Raw genomic sequence first — 26,229 nt, 5'->3', positions numbered from 1 at the left:
CCATAACGTCGTAAATGGCAATCGTGTAAATTCAATCTTTACATTTTAATTAAAAAGGTGCATGAAAATTGTTTTAAAAGTAGGTGTTATAATCTTCAAGACTGACTAATAATCAAATATTTAAACGAAACAGTTCCTATAGTATTATAAACGCCGACAAAGAAAAATAAAGAAGACATATTTTAAGTTTTTCTTTTACTTTTGCAATTGGCTTCCATACAGTGTCTCCAAAAGTCTAAATAAAAAAAAATAGCTTAGAGTATTTTTGTTATTTTTATGCAGCGCTCTCACTCTCCATAGCGTTTCCTACGTCGGTTTTCCGAAACAGTAAATTACGCGTGGTCCCTGAAGGCATCAGCACTGTTGTTCCCCTGTCTGTTGTGGCTTGTTACAGCGTAAAGTAGAGTTTTACAGTTGTTCATTATGTTTTTATCTACTTTTTGCTACTGACACATTTGTTTCTGGAGGTTATGCACACGTTGGGATTGTTAAACGCGTTTCACAGGAAGTCTCCAGCTCGTCAGGATAAAGCTGAAGCTAGCAGCTAGCTTTAGCTGCTAATAACAAGTGAAGCTCCACGGGGAGGCCAGTCAGAGGAGACCACCATCGAAATCTGAAAGAGTTTGACTCAAATCAAAGGTTTTGTGAAGATCCTGCGGTCTGAAAGGTCTATAATGACCACTCGAATAGAGTGTATATTTTTCAGTGAGTTTCATCCTACCCTGGGTCCAAAAATTACATATCAGGTAGGTGTTGAGATATTATTATATCTGGTTTCACTCTCACAGTTCAACATTTCTAATGAGTAGTGATAAAAAGTATGTGCAACACTATTATAGTGTAGTTGTGTTGTAAGAGTGACCATTAAGAAGACAGAAGCTCCAGGCTTATAGTAGATTTATTTCAGTAGGTATTAGGGTGTTAAAGTATTCTAGTAAATAAATATTCTAGTAATTCTATTCTAATAATTTAGGGTAGTAAAATATTAGGAAGATATCATTTGTATTGTAGTCTGATTATTGGTCAAAGCAAGACGTCAAGAAGCCTTTTTTTGATTAAATGACTAATCAGTTAAATCACTGACAGAAAAATATTTCACATATCTCAGTTCTTTATAATAATCACTTGTTGCAGCTCTAATTGAGGTGGTTGACTCTTATTTGAGGGTTTTAAAATTCTCCCTTGTGTTGTATAACTCAGACTCAAACACAAACAGTTTGACACATTGTCCTCACTTTATATATAAAAAAATTATAATCAAATTAAAATTACTGCAATTACTGCTCTTCAACAGGTAAACAGCTATTTAGCCTTCATGTAATCTTGATCCCAGAGGTGCACAGATGATAATTTAGTTTGTCTTTAAATATGTCTTTTGTGATTCAGCATCTCTTACGTCTTCTTCTGACAGGTCCCAGAGGAATACATTTCACGGGAGCTCTTCGACACGGTTCAGGTTTATATTATCACCAAGCCAGAACTTCAAAACAAATTAATAACAGTGTATGTATGTAAAACTATTCTCATGTCACAAATCTCATGCCATAAATTATTAATTTAACTGACACAGCTTTGTGTTTTTCAGGGACTGTTATGTTGCTTTCTTGTCAATATCAAACTTAACCAACGTCTTTTTTTTTTGTTTGTTTTAGCACTGCCATGGGAAAAAAGTTAATCGGGTGCCCTGTTTGCATTGAACATAAAAAGTATAGCCGAAATGCCCTCCTGTTTAACCTCGGCCTTGTTTGTGATGCTCAGACAAACACTTGTGCCCTCGAGCCAATTGTCAAGAAGCTGTCTGGGTACCTCACTACTCTGGAGGTAATGAATAATGAATTTTCACGTCCTTGTCAAATGTGACTTGTCAATGTGACGGGTGTTTTTCTCGGTAATAAGTTAGAAGAAGTAATTCAATAAGAATTCTCTTAAATCTTTACTTTCTTCTGTTGCAGCTGGAAAGTGGCTTCATTTCCAATGAGGAGAGCAAGCAGAAACTTTTGCCTATTATGTCAACTTTGTTAGAGGAACTCAATGCCACAGGGGCCTGCACTTTACCAATAGGTATTATTTCGTTTTTACTGATTTTCAAGTTCTGTCAGTATTGGTCTCATGCATGCAAGACAGTGGTGGAAAATGCAAACGATGTGTGTGTGTATCTTACAGGAAACACCTTTGGCTTAGTGTGTAGCTGTAAAAGTGTGTTGACCAAAAGTAGAGAACATTCTCAGTGTAATTTAGATATAATTTGCCTACTAAAGAGACACATAAGATGTTCACCAATGCACAGCAGCTTTAAGAGAGATGTTGACTAGACACTTTTCACTGAGAGTAATATATCTGAATGTTTACAGTGTGGGATCTAGCAAACTGAAAATGACAAGGAATGAAGGGCTTTGCATGAAAAAAAAAAAAATATTGAACTTTTAAACATAATTAATAACAAATACTTTAATTTGACTTGGAAAAAAAAACAGTTACAGCTTCTATTAGATTTGTTCATAGCGTTCAGCACTAAAGGTTTGTTTTTCTCCTCTTTGTCTCTGTTTTAGATGAATCGAACACCATCCACTTAAAGCTGATCCAGCTACGAAAGGACCCACCGATTGTCCAGGAGTATGATGTACCTGTTTTCACACAGTGCAAAGACCATTTTATCAAATCGCAGTGGGATCTCACCACTCAACAGGTAGACTCTCAGCAGCACGTGGCTGATACAGAGAAACACGGCAATAAAATGTGCCAAAATTCTGAGAAGTAAAATCCTGTTGTCAGCTGATATGAACACCTCTATCATATCCATTAATTTATGGAGGGAAAGGAAGAAGGAGTGAAGGATTTATGGCTGCAATAATGTGTTATTGCTTTAATAATGAGCTGAAGAGAAACAGCCATAGAGCCTTTTAAACCAGTAACTCAGGCCAAGGAGCAAGTAATGAAATGATGCCCTGATGTTTGCTGCCTGCAGATCCTGCCCTATATAGATGGATTCAGACACATACAGAAGATTTCAGCTGAAGCAGATGTAGAGCTGAATCTTGTTCGTATTGCTGTACAGAATCTCCTGTAAGTACATCTCAGCAAATGAAGGGCAAAACACACACACACACACACACGTCAGAACACCGTCTGTCATTACCTTCTATGTATTACCATAACCATCAATTTATCAAGTCAAGTATTTTGCAGTGCGGGTGCATGTTAACTTTTCACCTTGCATACGTTTGCTTTTGAGTTTCTTATAAAAAATTAAGTATTTAAAATGCTATTGTTCTGAATGTTCATAAAGTTTCTGTAGAAATCTTTACATTTTTTTGTTTAATTTCTTTTATTCACAAACAGATCCTGACACTAAACAGTTTAAAAGGAGGAGATAGTTAGCCATCATTTTTACACACAGCTGGTGTGTGTTGAACTTCAGTGTGTTTAACTTATTTTTTTCTAGAAAAAAACAAAGAGAGATACTCAAAGACTCGTTTTCCTTTGCAGGTATTACGGTGTTGTGACTTTGGTGTCAATATTCCAGGTACAAAACTAAACTCATTCCATGTTTTGTGTAATATTTACAATTGAGTATGTGGCCACTGTAGAATAAAATTCAGTCATTGTATTTGAAGAAAGATTTGTTCAAATCTTGAAATATTATAGTACTTTTCTTCAAAATACTGCTACTTTTTACTTATAATATCTGTCTATATAAAACTGTTGTTTCAGTTTCATGCATGAAGTTCTATCACAACTGTTTGAGGTTTCATGATTGCCTTGTACCTTTTTTATTATCTCCAGTACTCTAATGTTTACTGCACCACCCCTAAAGTCCAGAGTCTCATAGATGACAAGTCCATTCAGGAGGAGTGCCTTAACTACGTCACTAAGCAGGGTAAATAAGCTTTGTGATTGTTGAGGTGTTTTTTTTCCTCTTTATGTTCTGACATGCAGTGCACTGTTCCACTTCTGTCTGTCAGGTCAGAAGCGAGCCAGTCTGAGAGATGTGTTCCAGCTTTACTGCGGTTTAAGTCCAGGAACCACAGTCAGAGATCTTTGTTCTCGCTACTCGCAGCAGCTTCAAAGTGTTGATGAGAGGTCAGCATCACTCAACCTGTCTGAAAAGATGTTACTCTTGAAAAGTTAGGTCAGGGTGACATTTATGTACTTATATGTCTTGTATTGTGCCTTTCAGGAGGCTGATCCAGTTTGGACTGATGAAGTCCCTCATACGCCGGCTGCAGAAATATCCAGTAAAGGTGACTAGTGATGAGAGGAGCAGGCCGCCTCGGTTATACACTGGTTGTCACAGTTATGATGAGATCTGCTGCAAAACAGGCAGGTTTTAAATCATCCTCTGACTGCTAAGAAGTAACTTCTGGAAGTAAACAAACCTTCTTATAGCTGAATATTGTATTTTTTTAACCAGACGACTGTGATTGTAATTTACAGGCATCAGTTATCAGGAGCTGGATGAACGTTTGGAAAATGATCCCAATATCGTGGTGTGCTGGAAGTGATGTGACATAAACTAACAACAAAAAAACGACAACAACAACAAAAACAGTTGTCTGTTGCAGAAAGCCCAAGACTAAAATATACAAACACACCTCCACCAAAGATGCCTTCATCGAGAGGAAGAGCTTTCGTGGAATAAAACTGAAGTAGTTTATTTTTGTTATCATTTTTATGTTGGCTTTGAGTTCTGCAATATGAGCTGCTGAAGATGATATTTATAAATACTGTACAGATGAAAATATGTGATTAATAAACAAATATTACATGCTACAGTGTGTTTTAGTCTTAATTCATTATATATCCACTACATTAATCTTCATGTATATTTTCAAATATAAATTAAACTGCTGACTTAATCTATTTATGTGGTATTATAATATGTTTCATGGACTTGCTGTGCATGTAATATGTATTTCCTGTCAATTCCAGGAAGTGAATTGCGTAATTCATATCCTGGGAAAACCTACTACATAACCCAGATTAGAGCATCAGATTATCAGTGGACCATTTTGTAGATCCAGTATTAAAAGATCATATAGGCAATCTGTGTGCATATGCACAGAATAATATCAAACATAACGAATTCTACATTTCATGTTCATTTTTGTTGGGTAAAAATTTGATTTAGGTAGATAAACATAATTGTTTATCTAACTTTGAAATTACATTTGTGATTAGTGTATTTATTATACATATTTGGGGTATTTGTGATGAGTTTATAGGGCACAGTGATATATATTAAACCATCCTTCAGTAAATCAACCTTTACAATTATTTATATTTTAATTAATGTGCATTAATCTACAATACAAATTACACATGAATGCTTTAGTAATCATGACCCAAATATGTTATATACATTTTTTATGTATTTTATTAGACACTAATCCTAACTAAACATTTTTAAAGGAGGTTATATTTATTGTAAACACAGGGTTACGTTGGCTTTTAAAACAAATTTTAAAAGGTGAAAAATATGGCAGAGAAACATTTCTAGAAATGAAAAATAAGAGCTATGATCTGTGTAACTGTAGAAACAGCATTTTGTCAGAGACAGATTTTTACCACTAACTGCTAGTTAATCTTTATTAAGATACATCATTTCTCAGTTGATTGAATTTTGTTTTAAAAATCTGCAAAGTAACTAAAGCTGTTAGATAAATGTAGAGGAGTAAAAAGTATAGGAATTGTAAAGGAGTAAAAGTATAGGCTTATATAAAAATGCAATAGAGTTGTAATAGCATTAAAATGTTATTTCTAATGCTATAATAACAACTTATTTCTTGACCTTTTGGTTTTGGCATCTATTCATGACTAAAATAAGAGATGGGTGAAATAGTAGATAACTTGCTGACCTTCTGCTAATTGTGATATTTTATCCATGCATAAAACCTCACCGGGTAAAATAAAAAGATTAACAATTAAACACTGGTCATAGTGTCAAATCAGCAGAGTACATTTCACAGTACTTGGAAGTATTTTCTCAGACTCTGATGCAGTAGTTTTACTTGAAGCTCTAGCGCCTCCCATCGGCGCCGGACAGCGACTGCGCGGTGTGCGCTTGGTTTACTGTAACTATAGCAACAGCAGAACCCCACGGGTGTGTAGCGCTAAGCTAGCTGAACACCTCCAGAAACATTAATAATTCAATTTTTAACTTTGGTTTTATATCTGACAACGTGTCGAGTCGTTTCCTACAATCTGTAACGACATGGAAACAGTGATACTGCCCGTCGAGGCCGAGGCGTTTGTGCAAAGTCTCGAAACTTTCTCTCTGAAGGAAGTGGGCTCTGCGAGGTAACTATTAGCTAGCTGGCTAATGCTAATCTAATGTTAGCTAGACTGGCCAACTAATACTAATGTGTATATATGTATAAATGTAGTGAGCACAAGAAAACGCATGTATTCCATGTTTGTTAGTACATACGTGTGTATTTATACTATACGTAGTATATTCTTTATATGTTTGTAACAAATCCAGAAAAAGTTTTAATGACTAAATCAACACCTGGAGTCAGACTTAGTAATATGCTGGAGTTGCTATTTTTTCCTTCATGATTTTGTACATTACTCTAATTGTGTGCAGGTCTTGCTGTAATTTGTATACAAGTGCAGCTTAAACAAATACATAGTACTTGTATAGCACTTGTGCTGCACTTATGCCAACAATATGTATCTTTACATAAGACACAAAACATACTGTATTAGTGAGAAGGGTATAAGCCTGAAGGTGGTGGTAAATAGAAAGCATTGAGATTTTGGATATGTGGTAGCCTGAGAGACCTGGATGGTTAATAATGTAGCTTTTATTTTTCCCTGTGTGTGATTACAGATGGTTCAGACAGCATGAGTGCATCGAGAAACTTAACATGCAGGCTATACTGAATGCTTCGGCCATGCATGACGAGTTTGTCAAGGAGCTCCTGGTGTCATATGGAAAGGTAACTTTTCTCCAAATAAATACCTCTATGCATATCTTTGGAAAACTCTTCCAAACTTCTCTTAACTTAAATCTTTCTCTGCTCTTTCATCTTTGCCCATAAAATCTTAAAGAAATATTTCACTTATACCCCATGTAACACATGTTGTTTGTGTGCTACAGTCTCTTTATGTTTGTGTTACTCTACTACAGCACAAGTAATAGCCCTTTGGGTACAGTAAAGTGAATTGTTGAATGGTTAATAGATTTTACATTGATATTTTTCTCCTCCTTTTTAGATACCTGTTTTGGTCCATGAGCTGATCCTCATTGAGGTTTGGAAGCAAAAACTGTTTCCCATCTTATGTCAGCTGCAGGACTTTAATCCCAATAACACATTTCAACTATACATGGTGGTGAGTGTAAAGAAAGATGTGAAACATAATAAGCCTGCTCCACTGATAAATGATTTCATGTTTTGTTTTTTGCCACCTTCTTAGATCCACCATGAAGCCACAATCATAAACCTACTAGAAACAATAATGTTTCATAAGGTCAGTATGAACACAAAACCAAACTCATACAAAACTTAAATTATATTTATTAGCAGCAAATTTTAAACAATTAAGTATTTGATGATATTACATCTAGACATTTTTACTTTATAAAAGCATAATTCAAAGTATTTAATTTAATTTAGCTATGAATTGTGTATTGAGCAGGATTCTTGTGATGCAGCTGATGACTCTGTTCTTGACTTGGTCGATTACTGCCACCGCAAACTCACCCTGCTGGCCAGTAAAGCAACTCATAGTCAAGACAACCTAACAGGGAAGTCAGCAGTTTCATCTATAGAGGTAAATTAGATTTATGGCTATGTTGTTTGACACATGGTAAAAGTCGCTTTCACTTTAGTTGATAATCTTTCCTTCTACCTGGTGAAGGAGTTGCAGATTCAGAGTGCTGTGCTGGAGTTTGAGATTTCCTTAAAGGCTGTATCTGTGCTGCGCTACATCACAGATCACACTGACAGGTATGGCAGGGTCTAGTCTGTCTGAGAGGTTTAGGGATTATAAGTTTACCTGACATTTAAGGGAATACTTGTCATACTTTAGGCCCCTTCACTAAACAAAGCTAAATCATTGCATTGTCTTTTTTATAGATATTAAGAATGCAGGCTAGGTCTGCGAGCAAGTTTTACTGTCAACATAAGTTTCACCAATTTAGCAATTGTGTATGAAATCATAGAAATAGTTTTAACAATTTCCGGGACACATTTGACAAATAAAATTGTTTGTTTGGTCCAACCAGCAATCTAAAACCCAAATATCTTACATTTACATTGGTAGAAAACACAAAGCAGCAGATTTGAGAAGCTAGAACTACAAAACTAATTTCCTATTTAAATTAACAAATTGATTTATTGGCCATTTGTTTTGCCTCTCCTTCATTTTTTTCTCCACAGTATCAGTGTGATCAATCGCATACTATGCACCCACAACCTGCCATGTGTGTTAGTTCAGTTGATTCACTGTTGTCCTTGGAGTCGCTGCAGAGAAGGTAAATTTACATGTCTTGAATGTCAAATCTGTCTTGTTTTTCATCTGTCATTCAAGTTGAGAAGTTTGTGTTTGTGCTTTTTTGCATCTGTTTTCCATTGTAGGCGATGTAGAAAAGTACATAAACAGCAAATGGCAGAAGATTCCTGTGGAGGACCATTTAAAGATGACAAAACTGGATGGGCAGGTCTGGATTTCCCTTTACAATCTGCTGCTAAAAGAAGACTGCCAAAGGAAATATGACTTCAACAGCTTCAATAAGAATCAGCTTCTAAAGGTATCCTAAGTTTTGAATGAAAGTTTGAAATTACTAAATTACTAAATTTGTGGTATTGTACTGTGCTGTTTGAGATTTATTTTAGTTAATCAGTAGGCAACCTGAATCTCAATTGGATCAGAGTCCTGCAGAGTATTAGCTGTAAACTGGAGCTGAGGAAGTGTATGAATACCTTATCATTGTCCTTCAACATCATATCCGATCTCCTCACTTGTCAGAGCATTCAGCTTCAATTTCCAAGGGTTGTTTTGACTTAGAAATTTCCTCCTATTATATGCTTTCTCATCCTCTTCCTGTTGTGTTAATTTTATAACCAGAACACCTTGTGCATCCTCCTATATTCCCAACCCATGGTAAATTATTCTGATGAGCTCGATCATGTTACACTTCTTACTGTTTGCTGTATTGTTTTTTTGCTTATCGTTCATATGAAACAGCTGCGAGGGTTCTTGACAGAGGTGTTGATTGATCAGCTGCCAAATCTGGTGGAACTGCAGCGCTTTCTCGCTCATCTTGCTGTTACAGACCCAGCCCCTCCAAAAAAGGAGCTAATTCTGGAACAGGTACACACACGCATGTGCACATCCTTCTGCTGAATATCAGACTACAGTGTCCCTATAAATGTACTGTCAAAATGTCCTTAATGTGTAGATCCCTGAAATGTGGAACCACATCATGAGTGAGAATTCTGGAAAGTGGAAAGCAATAGCAAAGTATCAGGTCAAAGAAACATTTAACCCATCTGAGAAAGACCTGAGACTACAAGCACAGAGGTAAAACTGAAAACACAGATCTGACCAAGCACTGAGGTTAGAGAGAAATTAGTCAATCATGAAAAAATCTCTATTATTTTTGTTATAATTATGAGCTAATGTACTGTAACCAGGTTGGCCCAGACATATAATTTGGATGTGATGGAGAGTTTACTCCCTGAGAAGCCAAAGTGTGGATCCTGTGGGAAAGAAGCTACAAAGAGATGCTCTCGATGTCAGGGAGAATGGTACTGTCGCAGGTAAGACTCCTGTAGTGCAAGTCAAGCAGTAATGCAGATACTGTACCGGACTGTTGTAACTGTGTGTGAAAGAGTGTGTGAGGTCTGATGTTTTCAGTAATAACTGAATGAGTGAGATCATGAATGTAAGCTGCTAAATATAGAGTCAGAGAAAAACAGAGTCACGAGCTTAGACATCCGGATGGATGCCAGAGTAGACCCTCTGCTCCCTAGAGATGAAAGGAGCTGGTCGAGTTTGTTTGGGGATCTGCCCTGCAGAGGTATTCCCGGCACTTCCAGCCAGGAGAAGATATGTGGACAGAGAGCAGGGACACAGATGTATGAGCCAACTTTCTTAGTCTGTTGCATTGCAATGACCTGGAAATTGTGTACAGGGAGTAAATAAAATTACGTCTGATCCATGACTGTGAAACATACTTTTTTTTAGATGTGTGCTGTGTTCCTGTTGGTGTGACAAAGGTTTTGTTTATTTCTGTGGTTTTGCAGAGAATGTCAAGTGAAGCACTGGCCTAAACACAAGAAAGTATGTCAGCTAATGTCTGAAGCCACAGAGAAGATCCAGAGGGACCTCAACATTAACAGCTAACAGAGAAACAGTGAAACAGAAGAACAGCTGAAGTGTTTGCATGAACTGGTGATAGATGCATAACGGAGCAGTCCGCACAGAACTGCTTGTGAGCCATGCAGATTTTGATTACCATACCTATGGAATAAAAAGTGTTGTTTCTGTTAGTCCTGGAAAATGATATCTCATGTTTGTTTGTTTTTTAATACCAGTGTTGTTCCCTCGAATAACTTTTGGCATATGTTTTCTGCAGTTATTTGTTTTTGAATGAAGAAGTGCAGGAGGCTTTGCTAAGTTCCTTCTCTGTCAAAGGATTATGCTCATTTGATGTGGAGTGTGACAGTGTGCAGCTGCATTACACTCCCTCAACCTTGTAGCTTGCCTGTTGCTTCTAAGAACAAAATAATGTGGGTGTTTTCAAATTACCACAGAACAGAAACAAGTGACTCCCCAGACAGAGTCACTTATTTATACTCACCTATGTTAATTTGTACTTCCTCTACTTGGTAAAGATTTCACTGATAGATGTGTGTGAATGATGAATTGTTATTTCACATTTTAAAAAAAACATAAAGAAGCTTTAAAATCAATAGGCTGCCACGTGTTATGATTAAATAAGGATTTGCACTCGTATATATGGTAAGTTTATAAAAACACGTTGCCTCATCACTGTAGTAAATGAAAGCCAGACCCTTCACACTTGCACACTGAGGTTGGGGGGGTGGGGGACTTCTCTCGCCCACTCAGCTGAGCTCCGGACTCAAAAGCTCCCCCTATGTGAAAACATTCCGGATGTCGATGCAGCTCCATCTCATGTCATTCTCTCTTTCTCATGGTGCTCAGTTCCTCCCACAGAAAGACTAAAGCAGAAGATGGTTAGAGTCTGCGCCGCTGCTCGGGCTCCGCTCTCTTCTGTGGTACCGGCTGCAGAGCTGGGCCTCCGCCTCAGTCGCTGACTGGAAGCGCCTCATCCGGCGGTGATCACTTCTTTCCAGACATGTAGCCGAGGCTGCGAGGAACCTCCGTTACTTGGAAACTGTCACAAAGTTTTTCTCTTCGCATCGAAGAAGTTATGAGACAAAGCATCTGGCAGCGGGCTGTTTTCTCTCTTACTCTGGTAAGTGAGTCTAAAGGCGGTGAAGATGTTTGAAACGTGGATCTTCAGACTCAGGTTTAGTTATAAACTGAACATTTGATCATGTTCACCCTCGCAGCTCCTGTAAACTGTCTTAACTAGTGAAGAATTGATCTGGTCTTGTGAGTTTTCCCAGTCGATGTAACAACATGTTTCACCAGCATCGTTAACAGGGACTAATATGAAGTAATTATTTAAATGATGATGTGTGTGATAAAGGAACTTGCCATGTACAAAACACAGATCGACAGATTATAGAATGCTAATGAAATAACTCATCTAAAATGTTTATTAAATGCCAAAAACAGACTTCATTTTATATATATTATCAAGGTAGAGTGTCTACTACCTTTTTGTGCTATTTTACATTTATCTCAGAGAGAGATGTTTTCTCCATAGAGCACAGTTTTACCATAAAAATATGATTATGCAATATGCTTGTTACAAAACTGCCTAACAGCATATACAGGTCCACTTTGAACACATATAAAGCACAGTTAGAGCATCAGTAACAATGGAAAAAGGGACTCTCTAACTCTACTGCATTGTAAATGCTTTCACTTTTGATGGTTTAAGTATATTTAGCTGATCATATTTTTATAGCAGTACTTATCTTGACCTGCATGTTTAAATACTGCACTTTTTACCAACTCAACAAAGTGAAATAAGATAAAAGTGTTTGAGTTAAAGATCAAAACTTGTTTCATGTTAATGTAACAGAGAAAAAAAAAACTGATTGGCAGGCTGAATTATACTCTTTTGTTTTTCAGTGATAATGGATGAAGTCAGGCTCTGAGTGATACAATGTCTTGGGGGGAGTTCATTGAGTTGCGTGACCTGCAGACGAGCAGCGAGCAGATAGAGTTGACTGGAACACGTTTGCCCTGTTCACCTCCTCGCCTCGAGAGAACCAATGCCCTGAGGATCAGCCCAGGAAAGGTTCCAGACTTGCTGAGCCGGGCGGGCATTGTAAGAGTCCTGCGCAGCACCCAGGACCCGCAGCTCCCAGAGGAAAAGGGAGAAGGGCACAACTTCCAACCCTGCAGTCACGCTCAGCCCACATGGTGTGACCTGTGTGGAGACTTCATCTGGGGACTTTACAAGCAGAGCCTGCGGTGTGTCAGTGAGTTGGCTTATGTATCCTGCTGCATCTGGGTGTGTGCATGAAAGGTTTTGTGCATATGCATGATCAGAACGTAGCCACACAGAGAGAAAGAGGAAATTGAAAAAAAAACTAAGTAAGAAATAATGACTGATGTAGGAACAGGCCCAAAATAACCCTGTATTCAGCTGGGATATTAATTAACAGCTTGATTTGTCATGCTATGACTGTCAGAAAGACACAATGGTAAGATTGTAATAATCACAATTAATGTTATTATATTATAAGAGAAAAGAAAGAAAAGCAGTAAAAGAGAGAAAGTAAACAGAATGTAACAGAGATGCAATACGTGGTTTGGTGGTTTGGTTATTGTGTAGGGCACATAGGGCAGGGTTTATACCAGTCTCTAGTCTTCTTGTTCAAACTCATTTTTATTTCAATAGTCTTGCACTTCCTAGTCATCAACTGAAACCCACTAAAGTGCAGCTGTGGTTCATTTAAAGCATTTAGTCTGCAGAAAAACTGTGTGCCTTAACAGTGAGCTTAATGTTAACACCTGTCCCCAGATATGTATGTTTGTATATTTGTTTATATATATATATATATATATATATATATATATATATATATATATATATATAGACACTGTTAACGTATATGTATATTTAGAAACACGTAGACACTACACACACACACAATAGTTAGAAAAAGTCTCCTTATAGTACCTGCAGTGACCTTTAATGGCCAGCGGAGGACATTGTTAATTTACAAAACATCACATGCACACTATCATTATTTGCAGTTGACAACTTTGTCTTATTGATTAATGTGCGACAGTATTTGTCTAAATTCAGCAACTTTCTGCCTTTACAGACTGTAGATTCACATGTCACTACCGCTGCCGAGCTCTGATCCAGTTGGACTGCAGCTGGGACCGAGGCTCTGTATCAGACCAAACGTGCGTCTTGGAGCACACCATAGAAACAGACACAAATGTGGTAAGGATCTTTGTGCAAGCTTAGTTTTCTTCAATAGTTCATATGCATGTTTTCCTACAGTAAAAATAGGTCACAGGTAACACAGGTTACAATACATTTTTTGCCACCTGATTGAAATACATTGTAAATCTTCTGAGATCTTTAGGGAACAGATGAAGTCTGTCATGAATAAAAACAGGAACCATCTTATATGACAATAAATACACACGGTTTACTCGGTTCCACAAACTGCACAGATTCAACTAAACATAACCTTCCTCTCAGAATTAATGATGCAATTGCTTTTATCAAGCAGCACCAGGCACCGGCAGCCAACAACATCAAACACAAAAAGGGAAGTGAATAGATTTTGGAAGGGGAAGTCTGTTGTTGAGAAACAGACTATTAGAGTTAATATCATTTTATGTGCCAGTCTTATAGCCAGTAGTATAATAAGTTAAAAAACCTTATAGCTGTTTTGAAAGGACATAAAAGGTTGTAAAAATGTTTTAATATGCTCTAAGCATGATAAACAGGAGCCTATCCATGAGTCCTTACCGTTTTTCTGTGCTACAGCAGTATTACTTGTATAGTAAAGGGAAGACAAGGCTACTGACTCATTGTGTAAGGCAGTAGTAGGTATTATCAGTAATCAGAAATGTTGGTGGTGCTGAGGCTTTTGTGTGTTTGTGTTTAGATTTTTTACACAATCGCCATTTTGTCATGACATAGCAGGAAAGCCACAGGTGGAGTTAATAAAACTGGGGACAGCTCTCCGAGCCCTGGAGCTGGCTCACCTGACTAGAATGCAGCCAAAATGAGTGTTATTGATAACACTTGTGTTCTTTTGGCTATGACATGTTAAAATATCTGCCATGAAAACAACCTGTTACAAAAAAATAACAAAACCAAGACATGATTGTTCTGTATCCATAAAAAAAAAGCAGCTTTTAATCTTTTTAATTTCTGTGTAAGGGAACACTCACTTCATTGGCTCAGTGCTATTGGCTAAAGCAGTAAACATGGTACAGGTGGGAGTACAGTAACTTTAGTCAAGTATTAACATTCACAAAGTCTTCATCTTTACTCACGGTGTAGTATAAGCTCTTCTTGTGATTTCAACATCAGCATTTCAGCTTTTACTGGCTGTTACTTTCTACTCAGTGCTGTTTTTTCCGGATGTAAAATATATATGGTCGTGGCACCAAATCCAATCATTTTTTAGTCGACTCCATGTTTCTCGGTTACATAGTGGCGCAGCAGCCTCTTCTGCCACAGAGCGTGACTTATGAAAAGAAAAGGCCGAAGTGAACGTTTCAAATGAACGTAGGAGCACGTTACGCTGCAGCCACGCACCACACGGAGTCAGAAACTGGACTTAAGAACAAAGAGGCAGTGTTCTTTGCACAGAAAGAGCTAACTGCTAATGGTAGCTTTACTCAGGAGACTGGCTCTATGGAGGCAAACAAGGGGCCTTTCAGCCCCCCTAAAAGGATCAACTATCAAAATGTATGGAAGTATAATTTGTACTTTTTAAAATAAAAATGAAAATAACTGAGAAATGCAGGACATGTATCACAGTAGTGAGGACTAAGCCCCCCTAAGGATGAAATCCTTGAATCGCCCTCAGACTTACAGTAGCTGCAGAAACAGGGTAAGAGGGGAAAGAAGGAGTCATATAGGAGTGATGGATGGATAGTCTTGAGACCGTTTTAGTTTTCAGAATTCTATTTGACCTGCGTAGTTAGGAAATGTGGTGGTTAAAAAAAAAAAATTACCTGCCATCTCTAGATGGATGTAACTGGTTGGAAACACTTTATGTTATTAATCCATGCATGCGGAATGTATTTATTGTTTATCACTGAAGTTATGGGTGATGCCTGATCTCATTAATCAGGTTAGTATCTGTGCATCGGGGGCATTTTCCCAACTATATGGTTAAACATAAAATTAAAATTTCCTTCACAATCACCTAGATCTCAGGGTGACATATTTATATTTATATATTTACTTTTGTCCAGCATAGTGTGTAAAACTTCAGGTAAAAAAAAATTTATAATTTAAATTTTTATAATGATAAATAAATTGTCCCTGTATAAGTAAGGAGGACTGCTGCAGCTGTAACAGTTTGTTTGTTCAGTTTGTTCTGTGGCTTTTCAATGGGGCTTTCCAAAATGTGATAAATACCCTTGATAGTGCTAACATTTCCATCTCAACTGGAACTTGACTCCATAAGGACCCCTTGAAAACCTGTTTTGATGAGTAAAAAGGTTCTTTTTAAAATAACAATCTATGTCAGACTTTTCCACCCCAAAAAGGTGACTTAACTAGATAAAATCTTAAATCTACTCATTCAAAACACTCCAAGATCTACCACAAATCATGATTGATCTGTGGTAGATTCAAATCATGATTGTACATTTCAAAGTGTAATATTCAAGGTTTTAATTAGATTAAAAATTACTACTACAGAAATATTAGTTTTTAAAAAAGCAACTTTCTTTTAAGGTATTCCTTTGGGCTATTTGTAATAGTGACAGCAAATAATAATAATAATTATTGTTATAATAATACCTGCTAAATATGATATACACTTCTCAGTATTTCTAGGATTAAAAGAAAATTAACAGCTTCATCTGTCAGTCCACATTTTCATGGTTTATAATAAAGACATCACATGTGCATCCTTATGTAAACAGCTGTGACAGGTGACATCTACTTTTCATACTAGTACATGTCCTATTACTCATGCTGTGTACTTCTACATGTAAAAACTACTTTAGAGGTACAGAACTGGAGTGATGAGGGTCTTATCTGCAGACAGACGCGTGGTTTTCACGATTTGAAAAACAAACCTGACAAGAAAAGAGAAGTAACGAACAGGATGATGTTGGTTTAGTCGGTGCTGGGGGGCAGACTGCCCCACCATCACATGACTGATGTAGCGCGGAAGGAGCATCGTCCGTGGAAGAAAGAGGAGGAGGAGACAGGAGGAGACATGGGGGACACAGGGGGAGACATGGGGGACACAGGAGGAGACATGGGGGACACAGGGGGAGACACGGGGGGAGCTCGGTGGTTTTCCTCTCGCCGTCCAATCGCGACCAGCCGCGGTGGTTTTGTGTATTTTCCAAACTCTTGTCAACGGCCCCGGCTGGGTGGTGCCTCGGCGGGGGGAAGGAAGCGAGGCAGCAAGGGCGGGGACCTGAACACATCCTGTTTCTCACAGAAGATAGTTTGTGTAGTGAAAACGTGGCCGGTGGAGGAAGAAACTGTCGGTTTTCTATCGATCAGACTGTTGTTATCGAGGTTTTTCAGAGATATTTCGTCCGGTGTGAGACTGATTAGCTGTTAGCCGCCGGGGTTAGCTTACTTTGTCGGTTAACTGCCGTCATTTTTCCGTTCGCCGGGTTTGTATCAGCAAACCTACGTCAAACTTAAAGTGTTTTACTTTAACACCGTCTTAGCTTCTTTTATTATCCTTGACGCTAAAAAAAAATCTAGCTTTAACGAACCGTAGTCAGGATGACAGACACGACCAGCAGCTCGGACAAAACCCCCTCCTTCGAGATGACCTGGGGCAGCTCCACCAGCAGCGGCTACTGCAGCGAGGAGGAGCCCGAGTTCGAGCAGTACTTCACCGCCCGCACGTCCTTCTTCCCCAAAACACGGAAAGCTGACATTAAAGTTAAGCAGGTGAGAAGAAGTAAAAATTGCAATAAAACACGAAGTTTTATACGGAGCATAACTTTAAAGTCAAAGGGGGAAGTCAGGCTGGGGAGAGGTGGGTGAGGGGTGGTTTCTGGAGCTGTGCTCTCATATGGTGACTTCTGCTTTACTTATTCTCTTTCTCTAAGTTGGACTAGATTGAGCACTTTATCTGTGCTTTTAGGGGTCACAGGTCACAATGAGTTTATCAGCAGCACCCTTTTTTTCTGAAGCTGGTGCCGCTGCTGCTGCTGCTGGGGAGTGTTTTGCCCAAGGGCCCCAAACCCAGGTGATTGCAAAATGAACATGCACAGGGATCGGCTGAGTTCTTGTTCTTCCAGTTTTGGGCAAACGCGCCACTTGGTAATCTGCATGTCAGCATTGGAAAAAGAGCAGACACATCAGTACATGTTTTTTTCTTGTAACAAGCACAGACCTACAGATGAACTCATGAAGAGGAAACCAAGAGCCATGTTTTGTGACGCAGCCCCGCTTCTCATGTTTCCAGCATAACACCCACCATTCATTCCCTCGCTTGTGTCTCAGGTTGTTTCACTGTAATTTCTCAATCACTGATGAGTAATGCAATGTTTTGGATTTGCTCACCTTCTGTCCCTTTTGTCGCCCACACACGTTCAGCTATCGGCTTTCTTTACCGAGAACAAGTGTCGTTTACTGTAAACCTTATTGGTATTCATTATTCTGTCACTGTACAGAAGCAGTGTTGATTTTATGTTGATGGCACATCCCACACAATGTTTTGTGAACTGTGCTTTTGAGGGTGCAGTTTTACATATGTATGCTTTCCTCCTTCTCTTACCATTTTGGAAAGTCCAACTTGATGCTCATTGATATATTGACCTGTTAACAGCAGCACATCAACTCTACAGTTTTTCAATCTGCCTAATGATTGCTGCTATTGATCTTGCTTTGCCTTACAATTAGTTTGTTCTATGTGAAATGAGATACAGGGTGAAAAAGGTTGCATTGCAACATTTTTGCAATATTATTTTATTTAAAAAAATGTTGTTTAGAATTACTAGTACTGACACTGATATCTGGATGTTAGCCCTGTGAGAATTAGCTGCAGCAGTCTATTGAAAACTTGTGCTTTGTCAGATCTCTTGAATTTTCTTCCTAAACAGGAAATACCACTTGGTCAGTAGACACAGGAAAAGCCCTAATTGAGCTGACTGTCTTGCTCATGCTAGTGGCCGAGTATACATGACTGAAACATGACTGGGAGTTTGCGGTTGATGAGGCAGCTGACTTTGCAGGATGTGCATGTAAAACAAGGGAGGGCATTGTTTCTCCCCCTTGTGAGAGCCTGAGTGGGGAGGCTATTTTTACATGAATACCATGTCCAGGAATGTAGCACAGAACTGTTGGTCACAGTCTTCACAAACAGCTGCATGCTGCATATACTCCGCCCCCAGTTTCCCTTCCTGCCTTCACCCCTCCTACAGCAAAGGATCAGAGCAGTCGGGACGGCATTGGTCAGAGCTGACATCATCGTTTTTGTCTGTGCTTCGTTGTCAGGAAGTTGAGTCTGATGCAACTGGTGCTCAGCGTTAGAAATAATTGGTTGTTAAAGAAAGTAAATTATGAACACCTATTACCAAAGTGTTGGTGTTTATAATTGTCCTGTAAGCAAATGCAAGCAATACTGCTGCAATATGAAGTTGTTGTCCTGCAGATCCTGGTTTTAATTTAGTTTTCTTTCCATGTGCCAAGATTTTCTGACCTTGTGTACAATCAACACACCCATTCTCAAATCCAAAAAAACATTACTTATTACAAGATGAATAATTGTGCTTTAAATTATATTGTAAAGATTTTTTTAACATTGTTTAAAAATTGTAAAGTGGTGGTTTGCACTCCTTCAGTAGGGTCATCGACAGTTTGTGTTTTTATGAATGGATCAATGCAAGGAATCCCTAATGTCTTTAATTCTTACTGAACATGACGTGTTAAGTTCCCATTCTTATCACTGGTGTATTCTGGCAGCTCTGTCTTGTTCCCGTTTTTGTATGGAGGCAAGCACTGGCACCTTGTGGTTTAACGCTGTAATTTCTCTGTGTCCCCTCTAGGATGAACAAATTGAATCGAGCAAGCAGGAGTTGACAACTCCAGATATTCAGCAGAAGGTGAAGGAATACAACGCTCAAATCAACAGCAATCTGTTCATGAACATGGTGAGTACTGAGAAATGACACTACTTCCACTCATTTTCATGAAATGGTGTTTCTTTCTGGTAGTGTAATGTTTTTATCTTTATCTCAACAGAACAAAGATGGTTCCTACACTGGCTTCATCAAAGTGCAGTTCAAGTTGGCACGACCTGTGTCAGTTCCCCATCCCAAGAAAGGAGGTCCTGAAACTGGAGGGAGGAGAGCTACGGGAGTTAAGCGTCGCACTTCTTTTTACCTGCCTAAGGATGCATCCAAGCACCTGCACATAAGCTCACGCACTTCTGCCCGCGAGGTCATTGAGGCCTTACTGAAAAAGTTTACTGTGGTGGACAATCCTGGCAAGTTTGCTCTGTTTGAGCGCAGCGAGCGTCATGATCAAGGTATTACATTTGTCAATATTAACTCAAACCTATACATTGGTTTTCCCTTTTTTTAATCTAAATTTGTTCCTGTATACTAAATTAAGTCTGTGTGTTTCTCCTTAAGTTTATGTTCGCAAGCTGTCTGATGATGAGCATCCCCTCTGTCTGCGTCTGTGTGCTGGACCCAGTGAGAAAGTCCTCAGTTTTTTGCTCAAAGAGAACGAAACTGGAGAAGTCAATGTGAGTGAAACATGGGTTAGAGTTAAGAATCCAAACCATGTGTTAGCTCCTACAAACATGAATAGTTTATATACTTTTAAATGGGCTAATGCAGTTTTTCTCCCCTCTTAACTTGCAGTGGCATGCCTTCTCCATGCCTGAATTAAAGAACTTCCTGCGCATTCTGCAGCGTGAAGAAGAGGAACACATCAAGCAGATTGTGCAGCGTTACGCTCTGGCTCGCACTAAGATGCAGGATGCTCTGGCTGGTTCCACCCCTGGCTGAGGTGACTCTGTGCTAGGGGTTGAACATGCACCACTTGGCTGGTTAGTCACCTCAAGATGACCAGTCATCGCTGCATACAAAGATCCCAGAGAACACAACTCAGAACGCCTCTTCGATGATCGAGAGAGTGAGACAGGGCGCAAGACAATGAGAGAGAGCTAGCGCGAATGTGCGTGTGAAATGATGCGAGCGATGAGAAGTGCCTTACACCTGGAGAGTCTGATGTGCCTGAGAGAATGAGTTGAGAGAAATGAAGACTGGCAGATGAGACAGTGGTTGAATGCCCCATTGGGTAGCAAGTGATTATCCTGTACCTCAGCTGTGTCATGTTAGCTTTAAAGAAAATGTCAATAATGGTTTTAGTAATTTAAGGTTTAAAGTAATTAATTAATTAATGTGGTTATTATCAATTAATAGAAAGAGCAAAAAAAGAAAATTTTGTAAGTTACATTCCTGTTATTTTACCTAAATTCAAGATTGTTGTAATATGTCAAAGAAAGAATTACGGCACTTTTTAGACACATCCAATTTGGTCTCGGAGCGCTTTACTGTTCTTCAGAATAAAGAAGCTACTTGATGAGTAGTGAAACGTTTTGACCTAACAAGAAGGAAGTCCAGTAGCCATGACTCAGCTTCCAGATAACAGTTTACTGTGTAAACCACCTTAACTCCATATTGATATTTTCCAGCTTGCAGTTCTGCAAACTGTATTTGTTGCTGAAAGGTATTTGGATTTTCATTTGACCTAGGCTCAAAAGTCTGCCATGTCCTCTCTACACCCTGATGGGTGCAACTCTTTTTTTTTTTTTTTAATAAATCACTGTCAATTTGTGAGTGTGACTGGTGAATGGACATTTGTATGTAATTATGAATGTCAAGAGAGCTATGCTGAAGTCACTCTGGTTGACTGGAATAATGAATGAATATTGGTATACATGTGTTTAACTGGACGTTGTTTGTCATTCCTTTATATCTTTGTTTTTTACTATCCTTAAAGAAACCGATTTATCCTATTCTTCAAAATCACTTTCATTGTATTTGTCTGTACACATATTTACATGTTGTAGCAACCTTAACGTCATGACAAATGTGCATCTTGTTCAGTAAAGAATTTCCCTATTCTAAAAATGTATTGGTCTTTTCTTCTAATGCCACATATGCATCAATAATATATGTTGAAGTGCTAAAAGTGCAGTATTTTTATTCAAATGTTTATATATATATATATATATATATATATATATATAGATATAAAAAATCTAAACTTATGTCTTGGAGTTAACTGGATTTATACGTAGCCATTACATTTGAGAAGATGAGGAGTCATTAAGTAGTGTTTTGCTTTAACTGTTTCGTTGTCCTCTGTCCGATCAGCTGATAACCTCGTCGCAAGGACCCAAAAGGCTAACGCTAGCTTAACGTAGGTAGCTGATTGTCAAAGTTATGGCAGGACATGACATGTTCTTATAATACATCCATGGGATAAGACGATGTAACTAAGGTAGGACATTTGTGGGAAGACATGTTTAATTAACATTGTTTTCGGTCGCGTTGAATGATGATAATCCTGTGTTTGTTTAACACTCATGACTCTACACTGTGAAGCTCGTTATGTTTTAGCTACTGGAGCTAACCTGCGTCAGTGGGAGAAGCTAACAGGCTAACTCACCTAAATATGTAGGTACCGTTCGCGAATTAATATTAGCGACAGTGCCCGAAAATAAAGTGGTGGAAACATAGACTGGGTGCATTGTGTTAAAACAGTGTTTATACAGTTGCTGAATATCTAAATGTAATTTACGTCATGAACCAGACTGCTTGCGTTTGTGTCTTTTTATGGCTTATTTGGCTAGCTTCATGTAACGTTAAAGCTAGCATAACGTAGCAGTGTAGCTACTATAAAGCAGACCACCTTGACACTAATGTCAGCAGTCTTCAGGTAATTTTTTAGTTGGATTTTAATTTAAGCTTCATAAAACGCTCGTCTGATGGCAGGTTTGATTCAGTTTCTGCAGTGTGTACGTCCAAAGTAGACAAACAGTGCATCTAAACACCACCCAGCAGTGAAAGTCAAGTGTGATGGGGAATCTGTGCTTTCTCTGTGAACTTTTACTTTCTAGATCTTCAGTAAAGAATTGACAGCATCTGGCCACCAGCCACACTGAAAGCTTCAACTGCAGACTAACTATGCCTTATCTCTGAGAATGGGAGGAAGTGGATCCAAAGCCAAAGGTGTCTGGCCTTTCTCAGGCAGTGGAGCAGGAGGAGATTCAGCTAATGACGGGAACGAGCAGTCCTTGGCTCGACTCAAAGGCTCCAGAAGTGCTACACCGTTTGTTTTCACCAGGAGGAGGTAAATAAAATATGCATAGAACAAATCAAAGAGTTGGGACGCCTAAAATCACAAAATGCTTTCCTAATTATTCATTATAGTGTGTAGCCACACAGTGGGTTTCATCTGCTTATGTTTTAAAATGTTCATCTAAGAGATTTTTGGCATTCAGATATAATAGAGGTAAACATCTTGCTGATAAAGGTAGGATATGATATAGTGAACGTGTCTGAGAAGACATTAACCATGGTAATGATCTTAAGGCCACCAGGACTCAATGAACTGAATAACTTTTGACATTCTTAGCAGCTTAATGAATTTTAAGTGTTGATATCCAGGATAAAAAACACACTTGGATGTCAGCATTTAAATACAATTGCTTTCTATTGAGTGGACAGCGCAGTGGTGTGGTGCTTAGCAATGTCGCCTCACAACAATCCATGGGACAGTCAGGTGCCTTTCTGTGTTGAGGCTGTATGTTCTCCCCAGGCCTGTGTGGGTTTTTTTCCAGTGCAGTGACATGCAGTTAGGTTTATTGGTGACTCTAATTTTCCCATAGGTGTATTTGTTTGTCTTTATATGGATTGATTGACAATCTGTCCAGGGTGTACCGCGCCTCAATGACAGATAGGTTTGGCTCAAGCACTCCCCCTATAACCCATAACAGGAAATCAGTGAGAATAATGGATGGATAGATGCTTTCAATTGAAGTGATCATTTTTTAAACTGTACACATTGACAAGTGCAAATTATCCTAGGTTTTAGAGGCAGGTCAGTTCAGTACCTTTATCCTCAGAGGAAGTTATGCAAATCTTCAAGGCAGTGCACACATATACTTGATTAGTGATTATAAGTGCGTTATGAATACCAAAATACCACTAGATGTTAGTGAGGAGGTTTGCGTTTTGGGTGAACTAACCCTTTAACATTTATTTAACTACCAGTTTGTGCAGGTTGCCTATCTGATGTGTTGCACCAAACTGTTTGCTTGCTGTGTTGGCAGTTCTTTATACTATGATGAGGATGGCGACCTTGCCCATGAATTCTATGAAGAGACAGTGGTGACTAAAAATGGGAGAAAAAAGTCCAAGTTGAAGAGAATCCAGAAAAATCTGATTCCTCAGGTGAGCTAAGAAGGAAAGTTGACTGTTTAAAGAATGTTTTGAATCACTTGCTCATTTGAATGTTTCTTTGTTTAACTTTCAGGGAATCGTGAAGCTCGACCACCCCTGTATTCATGTTGATTTCCCCATCGTCCTCTGTGAGGTGTGAAGAAATGCACAGGACTGATAAAGTATGAGGTGCAGTCACATGAACTCTTCCCAAAGCCTTGTTCCATTGTCCAAGTGTTATGGTCAAGACTGGAACAGTGGTCTGGAGAGAAAAAGGAAAAGTCAAACTGTCATATTAAATTCATATATTGAATGAAATGTTGTAATTGAATTCAGTTATGATAAGAGATTGCCCTGTCTGCGAATATCCAAATTTTGATATCGATAAAGGTAATGGTGGCACAGGTTGTGTTTCCTCTACCCAGCTGATATGTAAGCAGTTTTAGAGAACACATCAAGCTCAAGTTGTATTCCTTATGCGAGTTTTTTGCAGGGAAACAGGCTTTACTGGTTTATGCCTTGAGTGAGATATGGAGCGTTAGACTCTGTATGTGTCTTTGTATGTGTAGACGTGTGCACTTAGGTGTGTTTGAATGTGTGTAAGAGGGATGCAAGATGTCGTTGCAGAGTAGGAAAATGAAGGTTTGTGAAATTTATTGTACATATGGTCATGTTCTGTATTGTCTCGTCTGAGTCTTTCTCACTTACCAGAGCTCAGACCAGCACTAGTGAACATAATGTACTGTAAATAATTTCAGATTTCTTAGTTGGAAATACTTGAATAAATGTTTAACTGAGCTGAGCTGAAGGATCATTTTATTTCCCTTTGAACATTTTTTAATTGTAGTGGAGTAAAAGTAACATAAAATGGACACACTTCAGTAAAGTGCAAGTACCTCAACATTCTGCTTGGGTGCAGTACTACATGAGTACATTAAATTACTTATTTTCCACCTCTGAGCTTTATGCAATAACACAATAACACTGCTCAACATTAAAACCACAGGGTGCAATTACAGTTGTGGCTGATTGGTGTGTGCAGGCTGATGGAGCTTTGTTGAACTGATTGAACATGAATTTCTTCAACTAGCATTTACCCTGACCAGAGTCCAGCATCAGCCACCTCCACCTCCCTCCATGTTATATTTGTTGATGAAACATAATGATTTTTAAACACTTGTTCAATGTGCTATTGTTCTAGTGGTGAAATCATACAAATGTTCACAGACCTTGTCACCATCCAGAGTATGAACACATGGTGAAACAATTTAGTCCATTTAATTCAGCGCTGACTCAAAAAAGAAAAAGTAGCCAGTCGTTCCTGTACTTCCACGACAGCTGTAAGTATAACCCTGCAATGTTCAGATTCAGGCTTATTTATAGCCTTTCATTGTTGCTCTCTTTAACTTTGGTCCGCCTTGCTAAGCTGAAAAACTGCTGTGTGCAACTGATCCAGACTTTTTTCATTTTATTCCACATTATACAAAGACAATAGTACAATAATCTGCAGACATTTTGAAATGCAATGAGTTAACACTTCCATAATGTGTCAGGTGAACAACCTCTAGATGGCAGCAGTAATCTACACCTATACTAACGTCTGCGTGTGGCTTTGTGTGATCTTTGTTGTATCTTAAACACACTTTCCTCTAATGGCAATCCTGGGTGGTTAAGACTTTCTAAAAGACTGAATATATAATTAAATATAATGATGGGTTTAGTGCTGGTGTTGCCAGCTGGCACCGTATCAAACCTGAATGGCAATGTAAACATATTTCAGCGTGTATAGTTGACAAATCCCCGCAATAAATGGGTAGCGTTTCCTTTGCAGCCATTATCTGGTGTCTGTAATTGCGTGGAATGTGGTTGGGTGTGTTTTGGGGCCAGAGGTCATTCACTTTGATGTATTTCCTGTCCACTAGTCTTTGATGTTTGGCTAAAAGTCTGGCCTGCATTAAAAGGATGCTCTCCTACTTGTAAAGTTGTACAGACTTGGGAACTTCATGAATATGACAGTGTATAAGACTGGTTTGATCTGTGCAACATGTTCCCTGATGTATACAGTGTTTTCATGCAGGGAGAAGTTGTCCATGTGGCTGTGGTTGAGCGAGATTGTGGTTATAAATGATCAGAAGCCCTGAAAAAGACCTAAAGCATGCTTTGAATTATCAACAAATAGATATAGTGCTTTCCTGGGAGTGATTTAACAAGCTGCAGCACTTCAAAGCAAAACAACAGTGCATACTGTAAGTTGGACTGTGACTGTTTAAATTGTTAAGTGATCTTACACAATGCATATAGTCTGCAAAGTAGGCAACGTCTTGCATATCTGCAAAAAACATACAGCTACTAGAAAGAACATTTACTGTGCAACAAGTAGCAGTGAAATGTGTATATGTAATGTTTTAGGCTTTAATGTATATCTAGACACTTCTTAGCCATATTTTACAGTGTTATTACAAACTTGTCAGT

The 26,229-nt window shown here is 38.5% G+C and overlaps 4 protein-coding genes across 6 annotated transcripts; all 4 read left to right on the top strand.

Moving 5' to 3' along the window:
- Positions 1–351: 351 nt before the first annotated feature.
- Positions 352–4,770, top strand: nprl2 (NPR2 like, GATOR1 complex subunit). Of its 2 annotated transcripts, XM_026346793.1 has the most exons (11): positions 352–746; positions 1,412–1,503; positions 1,653–1,821; positions 1,953–2,061; positions 2,550–2,686; positions 2,966–3,063; positions 3,487–3,523; positions 3,784–3,877; positions 3,963–4,080; positions 4,178–4,320; positions 4,435–4,770. In XM_026346793.1, the coding sequence occupies exons 1-11, from the start codon at positions 675–677 to the stop codon at positions 4,500–4,502; spliced, it is 1,137 nt and encodes a 378-aa protein (XP_026202578.1). In that variant the 5' UTR covers positions 352–674; the 3' UTR covers positions 4,503–4,770. The 2 variants fall into 2 exon arrangements, with proteins under 2 accessions (XP_026202578.1, XP_026202579.1); XM_026346794.1 differs by lacking the exon at positions 352–746 and having other exon boundaries at positions 1,418–1,507.
- Positions 4,771–6,103: 1,333 nt separating this feature from the next.
- On the top strand, positions 6,104–10,924 carry zmynd10 (zinc finger, MYND-type containing 10). The gene is made up of 12 exons (XM_026348955.1): positions 6,104–6,297; positions 6,833–6,941; positions 7,219–7,335; positions 7,420–7,473; positions 7,642–7,776; positions 7,864–7,952; positions 8,385–8,479; positions 8,583–8,755; positions 9,193–9,318; positions 9,407–9,528; positions 9,642–9,767; positions 10,254–10,924. Exons 1-12 carry the CDS (start codon positions 6,212–6,214, stop codon positions 10,351–10,353), a joined length of 1,332 nt encoding a protein of 443 aa, XP_026204740.1. The 5' UTR covers positions 6,104–6,211; the 3' UTR covers positions 10,354–10,924.
- A 248-nt stretch (positions 10,925–11,172) lies between these two features.
- LOC113154834 (ras association domain-containing protein 1) lies at positions 11,173–21,441 on the top strand. Of its 2 annotated transcripts, XM_026349230.1 has the most exons (7): positions 11,173–11,449; positions 12,238–12,590; positions 13,443–13,567; positions 19,345–19,449; positions 19,541–19,826; positions 19,933–20,048; positions 20,167–21,441. In XM_026349230.1, exons 2-7 carry the CDS (start codon positions 12,272–12,274, stop codon positions 20,311–20,313), a joined length of 1,098 nt encoding a protein of 365 aa, XP_026205015.1. In that variant the 5' UTR covers positions 11,173–11,449; positions 12,238–12,271; the 3' UTR covers positions 20,314–21,441. The 2 variants fall into 2 exon arrangements, with proteins under 2 accessions (XP_026205015.1, XP_026205016.1); XM_026349231.1 differs by lacking the exons at positions 11,173–11,449; positions 12,238–12,590; positions 13,443–13,567 and adding an exon at positions 16,748–17,242.
- Positions 21,442–21,684: 243 nt separating this feature from the next.
- tusc2a (tumor suppressor 2, mitochondrial calcium regulator a) lies at positions 21,685–24,559 on the top strand. Its single transcript, XM_026346760.1, has 4 exons — positions 21,685–21,814; positions 22,434–22,666; positions 23,649–23,769; positions 23,852–24,559. Exons 2-4 carry the CDS (start codon positions 22,518–22,520, stop codon positions 23,915–23,917), a joined length of 336 nt encoding a protein of 111 aa, XP_026202545.1. The 5' UTR covers positions 21,685–21,814; positions 22,434–22,517; the 3' UTR covers positions 23,918–24,559.
- Positions 24,560–26,229: the final 1,670 nt, after the last annotated feature.

This window comes from Anabas testudineus, chromosome 5 (assembly GCF_900324465.2).
Source record: "Anabas testudineus chromosome 5, fAnaTes1.2, whole genome shotgun sequence".
NCBI classification, from domain to species: Eukaryota; Metazoa; Chordata; class Actinopteri; order Anabantiformes; family Anabantidae; genus Anabas; species Anabas testudineus.
The sequence above is the reverse complement of the archived record's forward strand: the minus strand, read 5'-3'. Positions and strand labels throughout refer to the sequence as shown.